At 42.2% G+C, this 23,074-nt stretch overlaps 1 protein-coding gene across 3 annotated transcripts in view; it reads left to right on the forward strand.

Moving 5' to 3' along the window:
* Positions 1–783: 783 nt before the first annotated feature.
* Positions 784–23,074, forward strand: part of LOC127969892 (protein delta homolog 2-like) — a 32,452-nt gene continuing 10,161 nt past the window's right edge. Inside the window, exons 1-2 of one of the 3 annotated variants that reach the window (XM_052572031.1) lie at positions 784–1,159; positions 18,192–18,274. In XM_052572031.1, coding sequence (XP_052427991.1) covers positions 18,205–18,274 — 70 coding nt within the window. In that variant the 5' untranslated portion in view covers positions 784–1,159; positions 18,192–18,204. Of the gene's footprint in view, positions 1,160–8,434; positions 8,648–18,191; positions 18,275–23,074 lie in introns of those variants that run through there. The other 2 variants (XM_052572032.1, XM_052572033.1) reach the window with 2 other exon arrangements.

The raw sequence follows: 23,074 nt of genomic DNA on the forward strand, positions 1-23,074 counted from the left end.
ATAGATTACAATTAGGTTTAGGGTTAGTACCTAGTTTTACGGAATTACTATAGTTAAATTCATATGTACATGCAAAACTCGACTGCAAGATGATGTGCTACTACTTTCTTTTGACACTACTTCTGTACCTGGGTGTTGTGGGTCAGCTGCTCTAACAGTCTGTGTCAGGTTTCGCCCAATCTAGCTTTAGTGCTTCCACTTATCAAATAGAGCTTACAAAAGGACTGGGGCTCAGCACACTGTCAGATGTCAAGCGGATTAGGAGGGCTCTAAGACCTTGTGTCTTCATAATAAAAAAGGATCCTGGATGTCAAGACCAGAGAACCTCTCACTGTGGACTGTGGACACCCTTGCCTCACAAAGAAGTCTTGGAAAATAAAATGAATTGCCAAGCTCGCTCCTATTTCATAAATTGAGTCTTTGAACACTTTGCCTTGAAGCCGGTGCTTGAATTACTTTGCAGCCCCAAGGGACTCTAAAAGATTAAACCGGACTCTGGATGGTGTAAGACAACTACAGCACCTCTAGAGAGGAAAATACATTTTTCAGCTTATAGACTTCAGGAAACAATCAAGATAGATTGAATTGGTCCTCTGTAGGACGACAAGTAAGAATGTTCCAGAAGGGGAAAAAAGTTCTCTACGTCTACAATAGGGATTAGAGACCTTATCTTTCAAATTCTCGTGTAACTCTCAGAGCAGAAATAGCCCTCTAGGTTGCTTAAGTGGAGCAGAGGCTATCTTATCAAGGGTTTCATTTAACACCGCTTCAATCTGACGACGGGACAACGTGCTTGGTGACAGAATATGAACGTGTGCCTTAAGTGAAGTCCTCAGGGGTGTGAGCAGAGCATGAGTCAGTGCTGCAGGGCAGGGTGAGAGGCTGTGAAGAGCGTGGACGCGTGCACCTCCTTGTTCTCCATCCGAGAGGGAGGTTTAGGGTGAAGGGAAGGTCAAGAAGCCCCTTCTTCATGCTGTCTGCAACTTAGACACATGCTGAAATAACTTCAAAGACAGACGCCCAGCATACACTAGTTGAGGACAGGGGACACGTCTCATAGGCAGAAAACAACTCCACAGTAAGATCAACACAGAGAGCCTGCCGCTCAGTGGATCTTGACTTAACCTGATATTCACACTGGAAGGAACACCAAGAGAGGGTAGGTGAAAAATGTTCATGTGGGAATGTGTTTCTAAATGTTGTGGTGTTTTTCTTTTTTTATTATTACACTTAAGCCATGAAGATGTTATATAAGAGTTACTGAGGTTTATTTAAAGCCTTACAAGGGAACTTTTTCTAATGCTTCATTGAAACTCTTACTTTTTTTGCGTAATGAGGTTACTTATTCCTGGTAAATTTCTAAATTAATTAGTTGCGCTTACCAGAAGAAGTGCCCAATGTCTGTCTCAAATGAAAATTTTGGTTTATTGGTTTCAATGTATTTTTCACATGGAGCTTTATAACATCCCACTGTAGGGCTCACATTTGCAGTCGGATGTATTTTACTGGTCCGTATGGTGTGGGAAACATCACTGGGTTGTAAATGGAGTTCATAAATACCATCACTTCCTAATAAAACACAGACTCCATAATCTACTTTCTCTGGCATGCACTGAACTGTCTAATATGAGAGCAGAGCCTGTTAAAACATACATGGACAGAGTAGCAAGAGCAAGTCTGAAGCAGATAGATAGATAGATAGATAGATAGATAGATAGATAGATAGATAGATAGATAGATAGATAGATAGATAGATAGATAGATCTTACTCTACTGTCTACATATAGAAGGCATCTTCTCTCAGTTCAGTTGCTATAGTAACAGTGGCCACAGGATTATACTGTGATATTCATCCTCTTCGCTTGAAATGCGAGTGGTCTGTGATAGATGCTGTGTTAGAGGGATGAGTTGTATTTAAAGCCCAGCTAACACGGTCCTTTGAAGATGCTTTTATCTTCCACTTCATGCTAGTATATTAAAGTGGATCCGATCTTCATACGAGCACAGATATCAAAGGTGCAGCATTAACATTGGCTGAGTGTGTGAGTCCATTTTCTCGGAAGGACAAATATACATATAATTCAAGCTGCCCTGCTTTAAGCTCTGACGGTTAAACACCCACTTTGCTTCTATTCATGCCTTCGTAGCGTACGAGTCAGAGGACAGGTTCCAGTACAGTTGTTTGGTGGCACAAACATGGTAAAACACTGTTTTTCTATGACACATTGTCATAGTTCCCAAAAACAGATGTTTTGTGTAATGATGCCATCATAATGGTTTGAATTGTGACATATTACTGTTATATGGCAAATTAATTCCCTTGAAATTGCTGATATGAGTGCTGTAGGTTTATATATTCTCAGTTCTTTTGCAAAACAAAAACCATGACTATCAGTTCCCATCTAACTCTTGGTGGGATTTCTATGGAAAAACTGGGAAAAGAAAAGTTTGGATTTCTGAAGTGTTTTATGTTTGGGGATGGAGGAGGAAGTGGTGGTGTGTTTAATGCTTGTAAATGGAAGTTTTACAGTAAGATGATAACATGATATATGATGACAATTCAGAACAACAACGAGGAGGGAGAGTTGGGCAAATATTCTGGGAAATAACTGGCACAAAGAGTCCTGAAATCTTGAACTGTGATTCTGTTCTGAATGCTGTTACTTTCTGAATACATATTTACAAAATAACATAGTGAAAGCAAAACAAATAAATAGAGAGAAAAAAAGGTTATCTACTCAAGAAAGATAAAAATATATATATATATATATTACGACACTGTAAGTGAAACCCCTTGAAACTTTGGATTTGTTCACAAAAGCACTGAAATATATTTTCCTTTATAAAAGTTTTTAGAGGAAACACTCAAACACTAAAAATAATTGATCCAAAAGGGGATTTTCTGGTCATGTCATAGATCAACCATTTTTGGTTCTTCAAATATCCTTTCATTAAATTTCATAAACCTTCAGTATTTGTTTTTTTTTACTAGTAAGAACATTTTACTAATCTGAAGAACCCATTCTAAAGAACCTTTTGTGCAAAGAAAATGCTCAATGGATGTGGAATGTTCTTTATGGAACCACTGATGCCAATAAATAACCTTTATTTTTAAAGTGCCCCTATAATGGGTAGTAAAAGGTTCATATTTTGGTTTTGGAAGTACCCAACAACAGGTTGACATGCATGCAAGGTCAAAAAACACTTATAGTATGCATTTATTTTTCATTCAAATTTTTCCAAACCCCAAATTTTTCATTTAATCTTGCCTGTAATGGCTGATAAAGCAGCGTTTGTGTCACAGTGCTGCTCTGTGTACAGCGTTATCGGGGAAACCACAATTTTTACTGCTCCAAAAGCACACCTAGTGGCAAAGAATGAATTTGCATTTTCATTAAGACAAACTTGAAAAGTTTGTTGACGTCAACATGAAACGGCTTAGGATTAGTTTTAAAATCAACTAATTTCAATGATTCAGAGTCTTTCTTTTGAGAGACAATATTGGGGAAAACTCCTGTTTTACTCTGTTCTGAAGCCTGATTTATTCACATTTGTGTAACTGCACAAACCAATGGTGCTTTAGACTGTCAGAAAGGGTGGAGTCTACCACTATATAAGTCAGTTTGGAGCGTTATCACTTGGGTCATTCCACTGAAGCGGCAGTAATCGATTTGCACGCAGCTCAGCACTAGCACGGCAAGTGACGCAGTGCTCATTCCCTTATTTCAATGAACTGAGGTTACGTTAGTAGCCCTTATAGCGGCCTCCGAAGCAAACACAAAGCTGCTCTGACTGTCTGAACAGGCTAAAGAGCTCCAGATATACTCTCAGAGACCTTACTGGACAGAGCAGGTTCTGGCCCTGCTCACCATCAGTAGCGGGGAACGCCAACAGAGAATCACCTCTGAACGGAGTCGAGAGCATCTTAGGAACATATCCATGTCTTGGTTTCAGGACGACTTTACAGTCGTTAGGCCCAAATTCAAGAGGCGCTGATTGACAGTGCTTGCAAGTCACCCACTCGCTTAAGAGAGGTTTTGAGAAATCGCCGACAAATGCCCGAAATTACAGGCAAATCGGTGCTCGTTCACGCGATTGACAATCATGCAGTGTGATTGAGCAAAGACGCTATCTGAGAGAATCGCCGACGAGTCACCGATGCCCGTGAGATATTTGGCATGCTAAATATCTGGACCCGTTGGCGATTCAAAATAATGCTGTCTGAAAAGTGTTCTGACTGAACATTACATCGGCGATGACCGACAGCCAGTGAGAGAGCAACGAGAGTTATAAACCACAATATCAGCAAGCATGGCTTCATTTCAGAAAAAGGCTTTCTTCTCGGTCTATTTGAACCCATGAAATGGAAGATAAATTAGTATACATTTAGCAGGAGCACCCGTGTCTGTTTGCCTTTCATCTGAGCTATCCCAGTCTCACGTGAAAACTCCGGTCTTGCACGTGTGATATCGTGTTGTTTCCTTGTCACTTCATGTGGGTGTTTGGTTGTGAAACGTAGTTTGCGTGCCAGACAGAGTTGCTGGTGATTCTTCCTATTGTAAAGTCATGCAGTGTGAAACCTTCTGTCGCTGATGCATCGTGCAGTGTGAACACAGCAGTGATCAGCAGTGAACTCGGCTTTAACCAATGCCAATGAAAACTGTTTTAAGTGCTAAGGAACACAAATCTGCCAAACTGAGTGACTCGAAGGGGGATCCTCATAGGGCCTGTAGGACTACAGACAATTCCCAATATGACACAGTCTGAGGGTGTGGAGGGTTTAGCCTCCATGCAGCCTTCAGGAAATTAATGACTAGGTTGTTCTCTTGATCGATTGGCCACCTTTGAGAGAATGACCGTGATAACTGCCACATAGACTTTGAGCTGGAAGGGCCCCTTATCCTGCAGTCCTTGTAAAGGTTAACACGTGGGACACGTCACATGATACTTGGTCCAAACTCCATCCGGAACACCAGTTAAAGAAGACCAACCATTTTGGGCTGTAAAGGCTACTTGTAGATGGCACTCTTGCCTCCAAAATTGTATTCTTTTACTCTTACTGGTTAGCGAGTTAGCTAGCTAGTTTTGCCTGAGAGGAGGTCCCTCCTCAGCAGAATGGGCCACTGGGCTGTTACTGAGAGCTGCACTAGTTCCGGGAACCTGAGTTGGAAGCATCTGTTGTGACTACCTTCCTCTGGCAGGTCAGCCCTAACCTCATTCCTGTTTGAAACAGGTTAGGGGATGTCCAGGGGGCCATAAACTTGATACAGCGTTGGTCTACCCTGTCAGGAAGCCCTCCCAAGTGCCAGACAAAACTGGAGGGGCCCCATGTGAAGCAGGCCCAATGGCGCTCTAAGGCGATCCAAGAGACTGAGTAACAGCTCTTTGTGAGCAGTCAACTCCCAACCATTCTGATCTGGCTAGAGCCAGCCAATTGTCAAGGTAGTTCAAAATGTGGAATCCCATATGCCTCAGAGGGGAAAGATAGGAATTTATGCACTTCATAAAAGTGTGCGGAACCAGACACAGTCCAAACGGAAGAACTGCATATTGATAGGCCACTCCCTTGAACACAAATATCAAAAACCGTCTTTGATGGCGGACTATGTAGATGTGTAAGTATGCGTGTCTTAGATCCACTGTCAAAAACCAGTCCTTGGAGTGTGCAAGAATCAGTTTGATAGTTGATATCCTGAACGGCCGATGCTAGACATCTGAACAAACGGTTCAGATGTCTCAGATCCAAGATGGGTCTGAGCCTGCCATCTCTCCTTGTAATGAGGAAGAAGCAGCTGAAAAAGTCTGACTCACTGTTCACTGGGTGCACTATTTCCACAGTGCCTTTTGCAAGCAACGCCTGTAGTTCTTGTCTAAGAACAAGAGCTTTGGCGAGCGGCCGAAGTGTTCTTGCAGGGCTTAGAATGATGCGCTGCATGGGCCTTCAATCCCACGGCAGATGTCGGGCAGAGTTGACCACCTCCTTGAGAAGAGGAAGTTTGCTGTAGTTTGCCATCTGTGCTGTAGATGGATTAATTCAGGCCAAATAGGGGGTATGCCACTTCTAGGTGAGATCTTCATGAACTGCAGGAAAGAATGACACAATGCGTTGGGGAGAGGATTGCTGATATCTTACTGGCAGGTACCACTCATCCAACAGGCCAAGGGGGGCTCTACTGGAACTGACCACTTGAAGCACAGATCCTCTAACACCTTTGACAGGACACGGATGAGCTCGGCATCTGGCCTCAGCCTCGTAGGTTGAGAAGCTTCGGGCTCTCCACTGGAACCTCTGCACTTTTCCGCATCAGACATTTTCAAGTACATGGAGCCATTGGCGATAGCGTCCTCAATTATGACATCCTTCTCAGACATGCCGAATGAGACCAAGAGGGGTGCAGGACTTCTTGTGCTGAGCCGCAGGGAATCCTCACTGCAAGGCTTCTTGAGCGGTGGTGGCGAGCAGAGCTGAGCTTCTTCCATGGCTTCTTCCAGAGTTAGCCAGAGTTGATGCTCGTCGCTAAAGTAGAATGATCTGAGTAATTGTGCTCCAAGCTGACTTATATAGTGGTTGGCTCTGCCCTTTCAGGCGGGCTAAAGCGCCATTGGTTTATGCAACTACACAAACGTGAATAAATCAGACTTCAGTACGGAATAAAACAATAGTTTCCACAATGCATTATACGCAAAGGGATAGACTGTTCGAAAGGGAACCTTTTTCAACTTTATAGAACCTTTTGTACAATAGAAAGTTTCTATGGCCGTAGAAAGTATCAATGCCAATAAAACAACTTTATTTTGTTAAGTATAAAACATTTCCAGAGCAAAAACATTTATTTATAGCAGTAAAAAGTTATTTAGGTCAGTGGTTCCCAACCTCGTTCCCGGAGGCCCCCTAAAACTGCACATTTTGCATCTCTCCTTTGTCTGACACCCATTTTAGGTCTTGGAGTCTATACTAATGAGCTGAAGAGCTGAATCATGTGTGTTTGATTAAGGAGACATGGAAAACCTGCAGTTCTGGGGGGCCTCCAGGAACGTGGTTAGGAACCACTGCTTTAGGTTATTAAAATGTTCTTCACACTAAGAAAAAAATATATTTAACTGTAAATATATATATATATATATATTTATTTATTTATATATATATTTTTTTTTTTTTTTTTTTTGCCAATGTGTCCCTGAGCAAGACACTTAGCCCCTAGTTGCTCCAGAGGCTTGCGACCTCTGACATGTATATAGCAATTGTAAGTCGCTTTGGATAAAAGTGTCAGCTAAATGAATAAATGTAAATATATATAACTGTTTACTGAAAGCTTAAAAACTTTTGAAAGCAAAACTTTTGGAACTTTTGAGCATAAGATGAACACATTAAAACAGATACTGCATGTGATACTCAAATGAAAGTAAATTTTCACATTTGCCGTAATTGTTGCGACTGCAGTAGATAATGATGTAAAGCTAGATCAGCAAGCACTCATGACAGAGCAGCAGATCTGAACACCCTAATTACTGTACTGCCATTTTCAGCACAAATATCATAATCAGGCCACAGCAGGACAGACATACAAATGTGTGCTTAAAATCGAGAAGCTGAATGGCTGCAATAATGGGCATGTCATTATATCAATATAAACATGAGGCGAGCGACCAAAACAAATCAGCTTTGAGTGCCTACTTATTCATCTGTTCCTCACAGACTATCAGCATAAGCCCTCAGAAGTCCAATAAAAGTGTCTACCCTTTTTTGCTTTCGATAGTAGTAGTGATTCAGCTTTCTAAAGAGAAAGCACCAGTGGTTGCTACATGTTTGTCTTTACATACGCCCTCATTTATAGTAAAATATTTGTACGGCAGCGAGCAAGTGTGTGCATACTGTATATGTGCGAGTGCGGTCTCCCATCACCGTGGTGTGGACATGTAGATGCCTGTTTTCAAATGCTCCACAGGCCTGATATTGTTGAGATAATCTGCTGAAAACTGATCCTCTCCACACTATCGCCTGCAGAGGAACGTGTGGGCACATCAGCCCCCAACATCAGGAGCCTTGTCTGTCGCTACAGCAACAGCAAAAAGCCTTCCATTACTGCTACAGCATTCGCAAGGGTTTCTGTCAGACGGCGCTTCTCTGATAACAAGACGGCAACATGTAAACAATGCACTCTCAATCAGATGTGTCCATCTGTGAAAACGGTCTGAAACAACAAGACTTGTCATGCTTCGGTGAAATACCAAAAAAGTGGCTGAGGGTTTGAGAAAAACAAACAAACATGTGATGTCTGTACTGTATCTTGTACTCACTCTACCATGATGGATTGTTCTTTGAGCTGTGTGAGATGGTGGTATTAAGCGAAGCCTGTCTCTTTAAGAGCCAGTCCTTGGGCAGGTTGGCTTGTAGAGTGGGGAGGTGGAACCTTGTCTGCTTCTACAAACAAGCATTTCTATCAACAAAACGTGTCTTACTAGCAGGCTGATCTTGAGGGTGTGCATACACATGAGACTGAATATTGAAGTCGTGCTTTATTTTCTTTTACGATACTTCCAAACGCTGTATGTGTGATATGTGAGTCCCGTTACATCAGCACCTGAGGTTTGCAACACTCTGCTGGAGGGACCACCAACAGCTCAGGTGTGTCACATCTATTTGTCAGTAAGTGTGTTTATCTGTTTAATAGAGTTAAATTGTTATGTGGCATTTATACTGCCACTTGAAAGAGCTGGGTTGTGCAGTAGATTTTGAACTCTGTAACTTTTTCAAAATGATCATCCTTGTGTTGCAATTTCTGTACAAGGCAGAAATATGCACGGGTAAAGCTCAAGCATTTAAACTTGTGAATTATAAGTATGTCTATTCACTCAGTAGCAGGAAAGTTTTTGTGTTCACACATCTTTTGAGATGGAAAGGGCGTAGGAATACAGATTCACTGTTATTCTGTGGTAGATGCTGGTTAAAAGGAACCATGTGCCAGCTGAGTTTCCATGGAAGCTTCTTTGTAAAATAATGAGTTTTTAAGGACACATGCCAAGATTTTTGATTAGCTTTTTGCATGTATTTTGAATACAGGTGTATTTTGTCCTTCAGTGTACATCCGAGTTCAGAAGTCTGTCACTAATTCTTTATTGCTTAAAGACTTTTCAAAGAAGTGTTTCATACAGTATAGTCCCAAAATCTGGAAGGATGTAGATTACACCTTTCTAAAATGTGACCCTGGACCACAAAACCTTAAGTGTCTTAAGTATCCATTTTTTTAAATTGAGATTTATACATCATCTGAAAGCTAAGTATATAAGCTTTTCCATTGGTTTGTTAGGATAGGACCATATGAGCTACAACTATTTGAAAATCTGGAATCTGAGGGTGCAAAAATATAAATAAGGAGAAAATCGCCTTTAAAGTTGTTCAAATTAGGTTCTTAGTAATACATATTAATAAAAGTTTTGATATATTTATGGTAGGAAATGTACAAAATATCATGATCTTTACTTAATATCCTAATGATTTTTGGCAACTTAATACTGTTTTTGTGCTCCAGGGTCACAAATGTGCTTTTTAATGTGCAGCATTTAAGAGGTAAAAATGTATGTGTTCCTAGACTGGTAAAATTGATAGTTTTGATGAGCCATGATATTAAAATCCTGTTAAACCTACATTCTATGTAAAATAAGTTACTATGTTATTACGTCCATGAAACACTTAAGGAGAAATTCTGAAGAATCCTTACACAGCTTCTGTTCACTAAACAACTATTTATCGTGTCATTGTCCAGAATGAGACCATAAAACATCAGATCATGTGCTTCACTGCAGCTCTCAAGTGTTATTCTCCAAATATTCCCAACAGCTCTCTGTTGTTCAGTTACAACACACACAAGAACAATGTTTTTTTTTTTTTTTTTTTTTTTTGGGGGGGGGGGGGGCAATGATGTTGTCACATCCACACAAGGAGAGGAGAAGACGGGTAAGTATTTTCGTGAAGCTTTATTAGCATAGCACTTTAACAGAGCAGGTAAGTGTGGTCACAGACGGTGAATCTTCAAGCACTGATCAACTGGTGAGTTCAGGTGCAGAGCTAAGCCAGTACAACAAAGAGTCACTTCCCTTAATCGCTGTGTCTGAATCTCCACAGAGTCACAATTACGTTCCACAAGGAGCAGGCAGAAGATCCACAAAGAGTGTCCATGCAATCTTGATTCCAGCCGGTGAGTGAGTGAGTGAGGTGAGTATTTAAAAGGTGTGGTGATTGCTGGTGCAGGTGCAGGTAATTAGTATTCAGGTGACGGTTCACGTGGGCGGTGCATGGGAGATTGAGTGGATGGTGACTGGCAATGGTGACTGGGGCTGAGGGAACGAGTTGAGGGTGTGACACTACCCCCCCCCCCCCACGGGTGACTCCAGGCACCCTAGAGCGGCGACGGGGACGACCACGACCTCTGGGAGCCGGGCGGTCCGGGTGTTGTCGGTGGAACTCTTCGAGGAGAGCCGGATCTAGGATGTCATTGCGTGGTACCCATGACCTCTCTTCGGGACCGAACCCCTCCCAATCTATGAGGTACTCCAGGTGGCCGTTCCGCCGCCGGGAGTCGAGGATCTCTTGGACCTGGTAGATGTTGTCTCCGAGGATCTCGGGTTGGTTTGGAGGGGGAGGCGGTTCCGGTTCTGTGGAGGAAGGAGAAACTGGATCAGTGTGACGTTTTAACAGTGAGACGTGAAACGTGGGTGAAATCCGGTAGTGTGGTGGTAGGTCCAGGCGGTAGGTGACGGGATTTATCTGGGAATGGATGGTGAACGGCCCTATGTAGCGGGGACTCAGCTTTTTGCAGGGCAGTCGGAGGCGGATATCCCGAGTGGAGAGCCAAACCTTGTCTCCAGGTAGATAGACGGGATTAGGCGATCTGCGGCGGTTAGCGGTCTCTGTATGCCTCCGAACTGCCCGTTGGAGATGGATGTGAGCTGAGTCCCACACCCTCTCGCTCTCCTGGAACCAGTGATCTACCGCGGGCACCTCAGAGACTTCTCCTGACCAGGGAAACAGCGGTGGTTGATAGCCTAAAACACATTGAAAAGGGGTTAAGTCTGTAGTGGTTTGGCGAAGGGAGTTTTGGGCATACTCAGCCCACGGCAGATACTGGCTCCAGGTATCCTGGTGTTGGGAGCAGTAAGTACGGAGGTACCGTGAGATTTCTTGAATCTTCCGCTCGGTCTGGCCGTTGGTCTGAGGATGATATCCAGAAGATAAACTGACGGATGTCCCGAGGAGTTGGAAAAACACTCGCCAGACCCTGGAAATAAACTGAGGACATTGTATTGGACAGAGGTCCTCAGTTTATTTCCAGGGTCTGGCGAGTGTTTTTCCAACTCCTCGGGACATCCGTATCGGACAGAGGTCCTCAGTTTATTTCCAGGGTCTGGCGAGTGTTTTTCCAACTCCTCGGGACATCCTGGAGTGCCATAATTCCGGAACACGTTGGTGAAGAGGGCTTCGGCGGTCTCGAACGCTGTGGGAAGACCTTTTAAAGGGATTAGTTTGCAGGATTTAGAAAAACGATCTACAACAACCAGAATGGTAGTGTACCCCCGTGAGGGGGGAAGGTCAGTGGCGAAATCCACCCCTAGATGGGTCCAGGGTCGGCGAGGAATGGGCAGTGGTTGTAATTTACCCACGGGAAGTTGACGAGGCGTGGTGGTAACGGCGCAGACCGAGCATCCGAGGATGTACCGGGTAACGTCACGAACCATGTTTGGCCACCAGTACTTCTGCTGGATGAGCGAGAGGGTTCGCCTGCTGCCAGGGTGTCCTGAGCCAGGTGACGTGTGCGCACTTTCCAGTAGAGGGAGTCGCTGGCTTGTGGGCACGTACATAAGACCCGTGGGAACCTCCGGAGGTGCAGGCTCCTCGAGGGTGGCGGCTCGAATTTCCTCGTCGATCTGCCAGAGGATGGGCGCGAGGAAAACGGAGGGTGGCAGAATCGAATCAGGCTCGTTGGTGTCTGGTTCTGGTGAGTACATACGGGACAGGGCATCTGCTTTAGTGTTCTTGTGACCGGGCTGATACGTGATCTGAAAATTAAAGCGAGCAAAGAAGAGTGACCAACGAGCCTGACGAGCATTGAGTCTTTTGGCGTTCTGCAGATATTGGAGATTTTTGTGGTCGGTGACAACAGTGAATGGAAACTGGGCTCCCTCTAGCCAGTGCCGCCACTCCTCAAGGGCGAGTTTAATGGCCAACAACTCACGGTCTCCGATACCATAATTGCATTCGGCAGGAGAGAGTTTCCTAGAGAAGTACGCACACGGATGGAGTGAGCAAGGTTCACCAGACCATTGGGATAACACGGCTCCAATGCCGTGATTGGCCGCATCAACCTCTACGACGAAAGGCTTGGACGGGTCAGGATGTCGAAGAATGGGTGCTGAGGTGAAGAGGTGTTTAAGATGGCTGAAGGCCTCTCGAGCTTGGGGTGTCCAGCGCAGCTGGCGCTGACCTCCTTTTAGGAGGGATGTTAGAGGAGCCGAGTGCAGGCTGTAGTTCTTGATAAAGCGTCGGTAGAAATTGGCAAAGCCAAGGAAACGCTGGAGTTCTTTCACCGTTGTGGGCTCCGCCCAGTTGGCCACAGCATCCACCTTGGCAGACTCCATCTGAACTCCCTCCGCAGAGATCACGTACCCGAGGAAGGAGACAGTAGTGCAGTGAAACTCGCACTTCTCAGCTTTTAGGTAGAGGTGATGGTCTCGGAGTCGTTGTAAAACGTGGCAGACATGGGTTTGGTGTTCTTCTATGTTCCGGGAGTAGATCAGGATATCGTCTATGTAGACAATGACGAATTGGTGGAGATAATCACGGAATATTTCGTTCATGAAACTCTGGAAGATGGATGGACTGTTAGCAAGCCCATAGGGCATAACCTGATATTCGTAGTGCCCGGCAGGGGTGATGAAGGCAGTCTTCCACTCGTCTCCCTCTCGGATACGGATCAGGTTGTAGGCACTGCGGAGGTCGAGTTTGGTGAACACCTTGGCTTCGCGCAGTTCCTCCAGAGCCGCCGGAACGAGTGGTAACGGGTAGGCGAACTTGACGGTGGCGTCATTTAGCACCCGATAGTCGATGCATGGTCGAAGTCCGCCATCCTTCTTGGGGACGAAGAAAAAACTGGATGCAGCTGGAGATGTGGATGGCCTGATGAACCCCTGATCGAGAGCCTCCTGGATGTATTCCTCCATCGCCACCTGCTCAGGACGGGAGAGTGGATATATTTTCCCATGCGGTAGCTTGGCACCTGGCAGCAGGTCGATACTACAGTCCCAGGGCCGATGAGGCGGTAATCGGGTGGCTTGTTCCTTGCTGAACACATCGGAGTAGGAGGAGTAAAGGGCAGGTCTTCCTATGGTGGTGGAGTGCAATTGAAGGTGCGGTGGCGCAGTGAACTCTGGACTGGTGAACGGTGAATGTGACTCTGGCATTCCGGGTCCCATGCCTGGATTTCCCCTGTGCTCCAGTTGATTTGTGGATTATGTTGGGCCAGCCACGGCCTACCCAGGACGACGTCAACGGTAGCGCGAGGAAGTACGAGGAGGGCCAGTTGTTCCCGGTGTCCGTGGGGCAGAACGAGTTGTAGCTCGTGTGTCCTTCTAGTTATTTTGCCACCGCCCAATGGTGATCCCTGGATGGTAGTGATACGGTAAGTGGTCTCATTCTGGATGATGGGAATACGGTGCTTGGTTACGAAGTGAGATGAGATGAAGTTGCTGGCGGCTCTGGAATCCACCAGGACATGGATGGAAAGAGTACGTGAGTTAATTGTTATCTGGGCTTTGATATGAGGTATGTGAGATACTGATGGGGTAATTGAGACTGTACTCACCATTGGGCGAGGCGGACGGACTGGGCAGGCGTGGATCAGGTGAGTGGCCTCGCCACAGTATAAACACAGCCGCTCCTGGATGCGGCGTCTCCGTTCAGAGGCATCTAGGCGGTAGGAGTCGGTGATCATGGGTTCCTCCTGGTCTCGTTGGGGCGAGGGCGTTCTGGCCGATGGAGAGATGGCATATGAAGCCGGGGAGGCACAAGCCGAGAGGTGCTGAGCAACATTTATTGTCTTTCTAATGAATGTTTCTAGACTGACATTATCGTCGTAAATGACCATTTGCTTTCTGATCTGGGGTTTTAAACCTTTACGGTACGCAGCTAGTAGGGCAGTTTGGTTCCAACCACTGGTGGCGGCTAATGTTCGGAAACGGAGAGTGTAGTCGTGTATTTCAGCGGCTCCCTGCCGGAGATTTAAGAGTTCATCATGGGTTGAGAGAGGAGTTAGAGCCACCCCGAACACTTCCTGGAGGTGAGTGACGAAGGCGTCAAATGAGGATAGAACTGGACTGTTGGAGCTCCAAAGAGCCTCTGCCCATTGTAGCGCTCGTCCGGTGAGAAGAGAGATCACAAAGGTGACTTTGGTGGCCTCATTGGGGAATTTACAGGTATTTGCGTTGACGAACAGTGAGCACTGCAGAATAAACCCACTGCACCCACTCGGTTCACCCGTATAGCACGTGGGACGTGCAAGGGGCGTGCTGTTGGTGGCGGAAGCACCGGTTTCGGTGGGTGGTGAAACTGACTGTAGTACTTGGCGGAGGGTAGTCACCATTTCGGTGAACGGGTCCGGAGCAGCTCCCTGAGCTGCAGCGTTAACATCCATGGGAGATATGAAGTTCTGTTTTTTGGGGCTGGAATCCTGTCACATCCACACAAGGAGAGGAGAAGACGGGTAAGTATTTTCGTGAAGCTTTATTAGCATAGCACTTTAACAGAGCAGGTAAGTGTGGTCACAGACGGTGAATCTTCAAGCACTGATCAACTGGTGAGTTCAGGTGCAGAGCTAAGCCAGTACAACAAAGAGTCACTTCCCTTAATCGCTGTGTCTGAATCTCCACAGAGTCACAATTACGGTCCACAAGGAGCAGGCAGAAGATCCACAAAGAGTGTCCATGCAATCTTGATTCCAGCCGGTGAGTGAGTGAGTGAGGTGAGTATTTAAAAGGTGTGGTGATTGCTGGTGCAGGTGCAGGTAATTAGTATTCAGGTGACGGTTCACGTGGGCGGTGCATGGGAGATTGAGTGGATGGTGACTGGCAATGGTGACTGGGGCTGAGGGAACGAGCTGAGGGTGTGACAGATGTTGAATCATTGTGACTATTGTAACATACAATTCTCAACTTTTCCGTACAATGCTTTAACTGAAGTCATTGTAAAAGCACTCCATTAATCAGTCATTTCGAATCTAGCCAGTTCCTCACAAGTCTGCCAAAAATCCTTCCATGGAAAGTGAAAAAGTCATGAAGGCGAATAAATAATGACAGAATTGTATTTTTTGCCACATTTTTGTTGCTACCATTTTATGTCACTGTGACGCACCGCTTTATGTGGCGTATTGCTTTAACATCAATTAGAAAGTGACAAATTCTTATTAGAGGAACACGGCTATCACACCTCAGTTGTTGTCAGACACCTTTGTGTATTGAGTAGATGCTATTTCAGTAGATATGTGTCAATAGTTAATAGCAGCTCACCCCCCCCAATAAAAGGATAAGGTTCTGCAGGTCTACACAGAAACCAAATGATAAAGATGCTGTGAAGAAAACAAGACGCTGTGAGAAGATGACTACTGGTTGATGTCTTGCTCTGGAGACAGTTTGGAGGCATGTCTGTGCCCGGGTGATGTTATCTCGCACCTTGCTCGATTAAATAAATGCTTTGTTTTTAGTGAAGAGGAAGTTTTAAGCTATAAAACATGCAGGATCTTTTTAAAGGAACAAAGACTTGTTGTTCGTCTTGCTCGTCTTGCTTTTAAGCTTCATGTGAACTGTGAAAGGGCCTTCAGTTGTAGGACTGTAGGCTACATTTAAATCTATATCTGTTATAATGAATTGCTGTGGATGATTCATCGAAGTTGGATGATTTGTGAAAGATGGACCATAGAAGAAATGATGACAATTTCCCTGGATAATTGCCAATGTGTCAAATGGCGTAAAAGGCCCCTGACTGTACTTTTCACATCTGATGTGACACATATTAATTAAACACGGCTGGAAATAGCACCTTCGACAATCACAGAGTGAGCTGCTCAGGAAATAAAGTAACGTTCAAATATAGCCTGCGCGCTTGCTTTCACTGGCAGGTGTCTGCACATGAGACCGGCCAGAAAGCATAAGTGATAATTGACATGGCATCCCAGTATCAAGGACCGTAGATGAAGCCTTCCTAATGTGTGACATGCTAGAGAGCCTCCTCCATGGACCTCTTCTCCGCTTTCCCTTTTAAAGCTTTTCCCCAAATTCATCCTCATTAATGGTTGCAAGAGCACTCCATTGATCTACAATGGGAAACAACAAATTCTCCAACAGATGGAGAAAACAGAGAAGAATCCAAAATCATCTTGCTATTTCGTCATCTATGAGTTTGAGAGATTGACGTCACGGAGATCATTTGCAAATCATACATTAGAAAATATCTCAATAATCCCTTGCTTGCTATGATTTTTTTAAAATCTTTCTTTTAGTGTAAAATACTACTGTTTGCATGCAAATTATCTAAATATATATATATATGTGTGTGTGTGTGTGTGTTAAATCCATGGCAAAAGAAGTTCATCTCTCTACAAGAAAACACCACAACAACTCTCGTTATTTATATTTCAATTCAAATTCAATTCAAAGTTTTATTGTCTATCCTCAGTGGGGTAGAAAATTGTGTTTAGACAAAAGGCTCAACACACAAACAATACAAATAATCACTAACACAAATAAACATTGCATACATCACTTTAAAAACACAGCTGTAATAATACATAGAAATTAATTTCAAGATCAGCTTATGGTATTAGTGGTCGACCAATCACAACAGACTAGGCCATTTGACCAATCAGAGTAGCTATGAAACGGTTACCCGTTTGATGATAAATCACAATAAAAAGTCCCCACAGTAATGTATTGGGTGAAAACATGACAAAAAAGCACAGTGCAGAGAGAAATATGTAGTAATATATGAATTAATGAATAAGATGGTTGCATATGGCTGAACCGACTGGCTTCTCCTTGGCATTTTCTTCTCATCTTCTCTTCGTGTATCGCCTGCTGATGCAGTGTTTACAGAAGGTTACTGGGGAAATGATTCTGTTTCTGCTGTTCCATAAGCGCCACCTGCTGTCAGACAGTGGGTTTACAGTCTCACTCACTCAGTCTGCCTGCCATTTCTGTTCAAACTAAATGTTTGATGTAAATCTTAACCAGGAGATGGAAAGCAAGCTTACGCTTTCTTGAATCCTCAACACTTTAAATAAGATAGCTTCCACTTGTTTACAAAGCAGATAAATGCCTATAATCTGTCATTTTGACTCATTCATTTCCTAAACATTATCATTTTAAATAAGTTCAAAATATGGCCATCATTTAAATGTTGTTATTTTAAAGTTTATGCGAACAATATCTGCTAATTTTAATTGTTGTTTTTTGTGTTTTAACAATTTGTTAGCAATGTTGTGATAATACTGATCTTTTCACTATAATCATAGAACGTTTTCATACTGTTTTATCTCTATTAAAGAGACAAGAACTAAACCAGTGTGTTTCAAGCAGAGGGTGAAAAGAGGTGCTGCTGCAATGTACAGCATGTGGTGTTTAGTTGTTGTTTCTTTTAATTTAAATAATGTAAATGTATTCTCAGAACCCAAAAATATAAGTTATGGTCTTATAAATGAGCATAAAATGGGAATATTAAACTGTATTGCTTAAGCAGGTGTGGAACAGAGACCAGGTTAGGCACAGGAGAAACAAACAGACACAGCGTAACACTTATTCTGTCAGCACTCGGTGATACGGTTTCGTAAATGTCCACCATGAAAGATTCACATAGTGCTTTTAATTATTAAGTTTTACGTTGAATTATTTAAGCGTGTCTGTTGGCTGGTCGATGGTCAGGTGTTGCTCTGTTAGATGTTTTGAAGAGTGAAAGTGCTCCGAGATCTTCATCTTGAGGTTTTGTGACTCATGTTGGAGGCTATGCAAGCATGCCTTGTTTTTAGTGCACCATTTCCTGCTTTATACTTATATTCAGTCGGTATATTCATAATATATGCCAGCCAATAGCAAACTGTTCAAAAATTTGTGATGAAATGAATGATAATTTCACAAATGTCTCATTGTTTCAGATCGCCCTGCACCATGAGACTCACAGTAGTTCTGCTGCTCTGTGGCTGCTGTATGCTACTTCAACACAACTGTGAAGCCCAAGGTAAAGAGACTTCATACGCTGTTCATTTCTATTTCTATTTTTACTATATATTCTTGAGAAGTGGTTGCTTTTTTACATTAATTCAATATACATATAATAACTTTAAGTTAAGTTGATTAATTCTGAATAACTTTTCTACACATCCCAAACGCATACATTATTAAGGGGCACTGATATCAGAAATATCACTTATATCATTTTTATATTTCTGTTTAAAATCTTTTGAGTAAATGTGAAATATGACTTTTTAACATTTTAATTTCCACAATATTCCTCACAACTCATTTGCAGTCATTTAACTATATTATGCTTACTACATAAAGATATTGACATCAGCCATTTAAAAAATTCATGTCACTAAACCACAATCATAGGAAGTCACATGTGCTGCTTGTTTGTTTGTCAAGTCAAGCCGAATTGATTCTTATAGCACTTTCACAATACAATCATGATGCGAATGTTTAGAATTTCTTAATATTTATCTTATTAGGCAACTAAATGTGTTAAGGTTAAGGTTAGGGGTAGGTTCAGGGGTAATACCAAATTTTTGTAATCACAATAATATGTTCATAGTATGTGCATGCAGAACAGGACTATAAAATAAAGTGGAACCGGACTTTGATTTAACTATCTGTAAAATAATTATAAAATAATAGCAATAGTCTACAGTAGTTATATTGATAATAATGCCATAAAATATCTGTTTAGCATTGAACGCAGTGAAACTAGATGTATGACAAGGAAAAGCTAAGCACATAGAGTATTCACAAAATATATCGTTGGAGGAGGTTCATTATAAGAATTGGCCACACAGGCTGTTAATTTCCTCAAACAGTTTCTGCCAACTGTGCTGCAACAGGATCCTGGCGAGCAGATTACATAAAACTCAGCGTCAGAGGCCTTTGATGGTTCCGTTGCGGCAGATCCGTCTCTTTGAGTATTCAGCTGTGAAATTCCTGTCTGCTTAGAGAATGTGACAAATCTGCGTCTCAGTTGTTGGGCGCAAGAGTCTTACACGCGTGCTGGGGGCAAAGGTCAATGCCCAAAGTCCGTTCCCTGTGCATCCAAGCAAGCCAGAAGACATGTCAGTTGTGTCAGTTGAAGATGGGGGGAGAACCTGATCAGTGCATGTCTGTAGAGATGGATTATAGTGCAGGTCAGTGGGGCCAGTATCTCCTGGAAGGGGCTTCCAGCTGAGAGACTCAAACCTGGAAACAAGCCACTGCAATGCAAAACTGATCCAGACGGACGGACAGCGCTCGAGTCTGTGCCAGTGACTATTGCCACAACGTGAAATAAGAAATCAGAAATCATATCAGCTGCTGGCTGTTCCTCAACACTATCAGTGGCTGCTGAACATAAAACTGCTTTGATGTTTTATATTAGTCATGGTACATTGAATAGTTCTATAGATGTTATAAAAATAAGTCAGGAAAAAAAATGTTATTAAATATTACAATTTTAAGTGTTGTTTTAGCAACTTAGTCAAGTTAAAGAACTAAAATAACTTGCTGGGAATCAATAAAAGCTAAAAATGAAATTAAAAAAAATAAACCTTTAAGGAAAATAACTAATAAAAATGACTAAATCTTACTAGAAATTAAACAACAAAGAAAATATAAAAAGAAAAGATAATAAAAAATATTAATGTAAACTTATATATATACAAAATATTTTCTTTTGTGCTCCACAAAACCAAAGACAGAAAGCCATACAAAGTTGGAAGGACATGAGCATGAGTAAATGATGTCAACATTTAGAAAATTCAATGAATTGTGCACAGCATTTATTATTTCATTGAAATTAGGTAGTTCAATGTGTTTACTGGAAATTACAGTGTGGAAATCTCCCAAGTGACAAAAACTTTCCTATGGCAGCTATGTGCACAAAGCAATGCAATTTTGCAGACACTTTCAAAGTGACATGTCCAGTGAATGGCGTTAACAGATTATTTAATTTTGTCGGAAACAAGTGAATGTGAATCTGACATTTTGAGTTAGTTGTATATATCGCATGTACAGTTAAAAATGACAGACAATAATGTACAGTACACGAAACCCAACCTGGATAGTGTTAACAAAAGCTAAAGTGAGATAGCAATGCATTCTGTGCATGTAATGCTGTACCAGGTAAGCTACTGAGCAAGTTTACTATGTGAGAAAACCAATACATATGGATCCGATTACACAATGATGACAAAAACATCAAAATGTGTTAGTTAACTTATCATGCACAATAGTCATACTGTTTCGAGATCATAATATTAATTGGTAATTTGCCCTGTAAACAAAATGTGTGTGAAAAGCAATAAAAGTTGGTGTTTTACTGCCGCTACTGTTTATTTTACCTGGGTACTACATACTGAATTGTATGTACAGTAAATATATATTGTATGTTTTTCCAATGAGCCTATGCTGCAGCCAACACTAGTGCTCTGGAGCCTCACTGGATCATAATCCGTCCTCGCTTGTCTGTCCTGGCAAAATGTTTTTCTAGCAGTGCAAACGGCTAAGTGGATACTGAGGCTGAATGATCCTTTGCTTCGCATGGATCTAGTTACTTCTTCCTCAGCTCCTTTAGACGCTGTCCAGCCGGCCTTCCATTACACTCCACCTGCTCCCCAGTGGGATCTTAGACACACATGCATAAGCTCGGGGTGTGCATGTGGCCCGTCTAGGGTTAAAACCAAAGGGAAACCCACACCTGCATGTTTCACTGGCACCATGGCGCTGAGCTTGTCCACGGGGGTTCTGGGGAGAGAGGGGATATAGGGTTTCATGGTAGGAATAAATTTAGATCACTCTGGTTTTCCCATGCAGTGAGCCCACGCACTGCGGTGTCTGGTTGAGGACCCCTTGAGGTGAACCACAACGACTGGAGGATGGAGACAGTCACACCTGTTGCACTGCCATCATCAACTGAACCCCAGGAAACACAGCTACTGTTAACAATTGAAATGTTCACTATGACAGATCACACAGCATAAATCAGTGCCCATTAAATCAGAACATGACAGATCAAATCAGCAGGTGTCCCAGTGAATCTCACGAAACCCTTTAGGAACATGTAAAGGGCTGCGTTTCCCAAAAGCATTGTAAGCCTAAGCTGATCATAGATCTACCATTACAAGAATAGCAAAACAAAGAAACTTTATGATTCCTCTCATCTTAATTACTACAATATGTCCCAATCATGCATATATATCATTTGCAAAATACAATTCTTAACCTGATGTCAATGGTAAAAATCCCACAGATCTGTGCATCTAAAAAGTTATTTTAAAGAAGCAGCATGGCTTCTTTTAATTGAAAATACTGTCAGTTTTTTGTTAGGCTATATTATACTATATGTGTGTGTGTGTGTGTTTGACAAACTTGAATCACACAAAAACAACTTGAACTGACTCATGGCCCATTTTCAGATTTCTTGCTGTATCATATTATTTCGAAACCATTGTGAGCGCAAAATATTTACACGCACTACAGGATTAAGCCTGGAGGCTTTTCTAGAATAGACTCCTCCAGTTTGAACAAGAAGAGGTTATTTGCACCACGTCTATCAGCACTCTGAGATCATCGGACTCCTGTTTGCCGTCACACCCGGACTCATTTTCTCTTTCAAACTCTAGTGTTTACTACGTATGAAGTATTCACTGTCTCCAGCCTGGATTTAAACAACTCCCAGTCTTCGTCATCTAAAGCATGCTTTGAACCTGCCGTAAATGCAGAGAGCAATTGGACAACAGCAAGGAAAAAAGAAAAGAAAATTGCTTTGTATATTGCGTGTAAGCACGTGTATTGAATTATGCAAATGTTCTCTACATATTCCATATGTTGCTTTTCTAAGATTACCATTCTTCACTTGCTCCCTCGCTCACAAGTTGGAGAAATCCCAGTCCATAGAAAAAATGTATGGGCAATTACAGATCCACTAAAAAGTTAATTCAGTATGTTTTTGGCCATGCACAAGATACACTATATGGACAAAAGTATTGTGATTAACTATTAAATTCATGTGTTTTAGTTTAGTTTTAGACCACAGAATGTGAGTGAGAATCTGTTGATTACATCGCTGAAGAGCTCCAAACTTCCTCTGCCGTTCATCTTATTTCATTTTTTTAGTGTTATGTAAACACCTAATAAGGTATTGATAAGCCCAGTGTCTTGCAAAAATAAATTTACTTGTAATTTCACTGTGCGCTAGGCAAAATAACGCAAATCCAATCTTCACTGCTGGTAAAATCCTATTTTAAATATCAGACATTTCATACTATTTATCTGTAATATATAATATTATGGCAATTTTTATTTTTACGTAGTTCAGAAATAAGAGTCAAAGCATTTCAAATAATTCTCAGAAATTCAGCTGAGGTTCTAGAAATGTTCTCTCAAAGTTAACAAACATTAATGTTAATTATGTTATGAATGTTGAGAATGTTCATTTAAAGTCATCTGGGCCTGAATGTTCTCAAGACATTAGCGCAAAAATATTTATAATCATTCATGGTACGCTTTTCTTTTATTGGAAACTTTTTAGTTGGATGTTCATCTAACGTTTTTAAAAATTTTACTACTTTTTTCAGCGTGTAGAAAGAACATTTAAAAGTAACATTCATATAACAATTTAAAACATTTTTAAACATAAAGAAAAAAAACATTCAGAAATAATATTTTCATTACTTAGAACATATTTTCGTTGGCTTTAAAAATGGTTTAGTGACCTAGAAATATTTCAACAGGTTAAATTAATAATAAATAAATACTAGCTTTTGGACCCCACAGTGTATGTAAAGTACCTTTG

This window comes from Carassius gibelio, chromosome B13 (genome assembly GCF_023724105.1).
Source record: "Carassius gibelio isolate Cgi1373 ecotype wild population from Czech Republic chromosome B13, carGib1.2-hapl.c, whole genome shotgun sequence".
NCBI lineage: Eukaryota > Metazoa > Chordata > Actinopteri > Cypriniformes > Cyprinidae > Carassius > Carassius gibelio.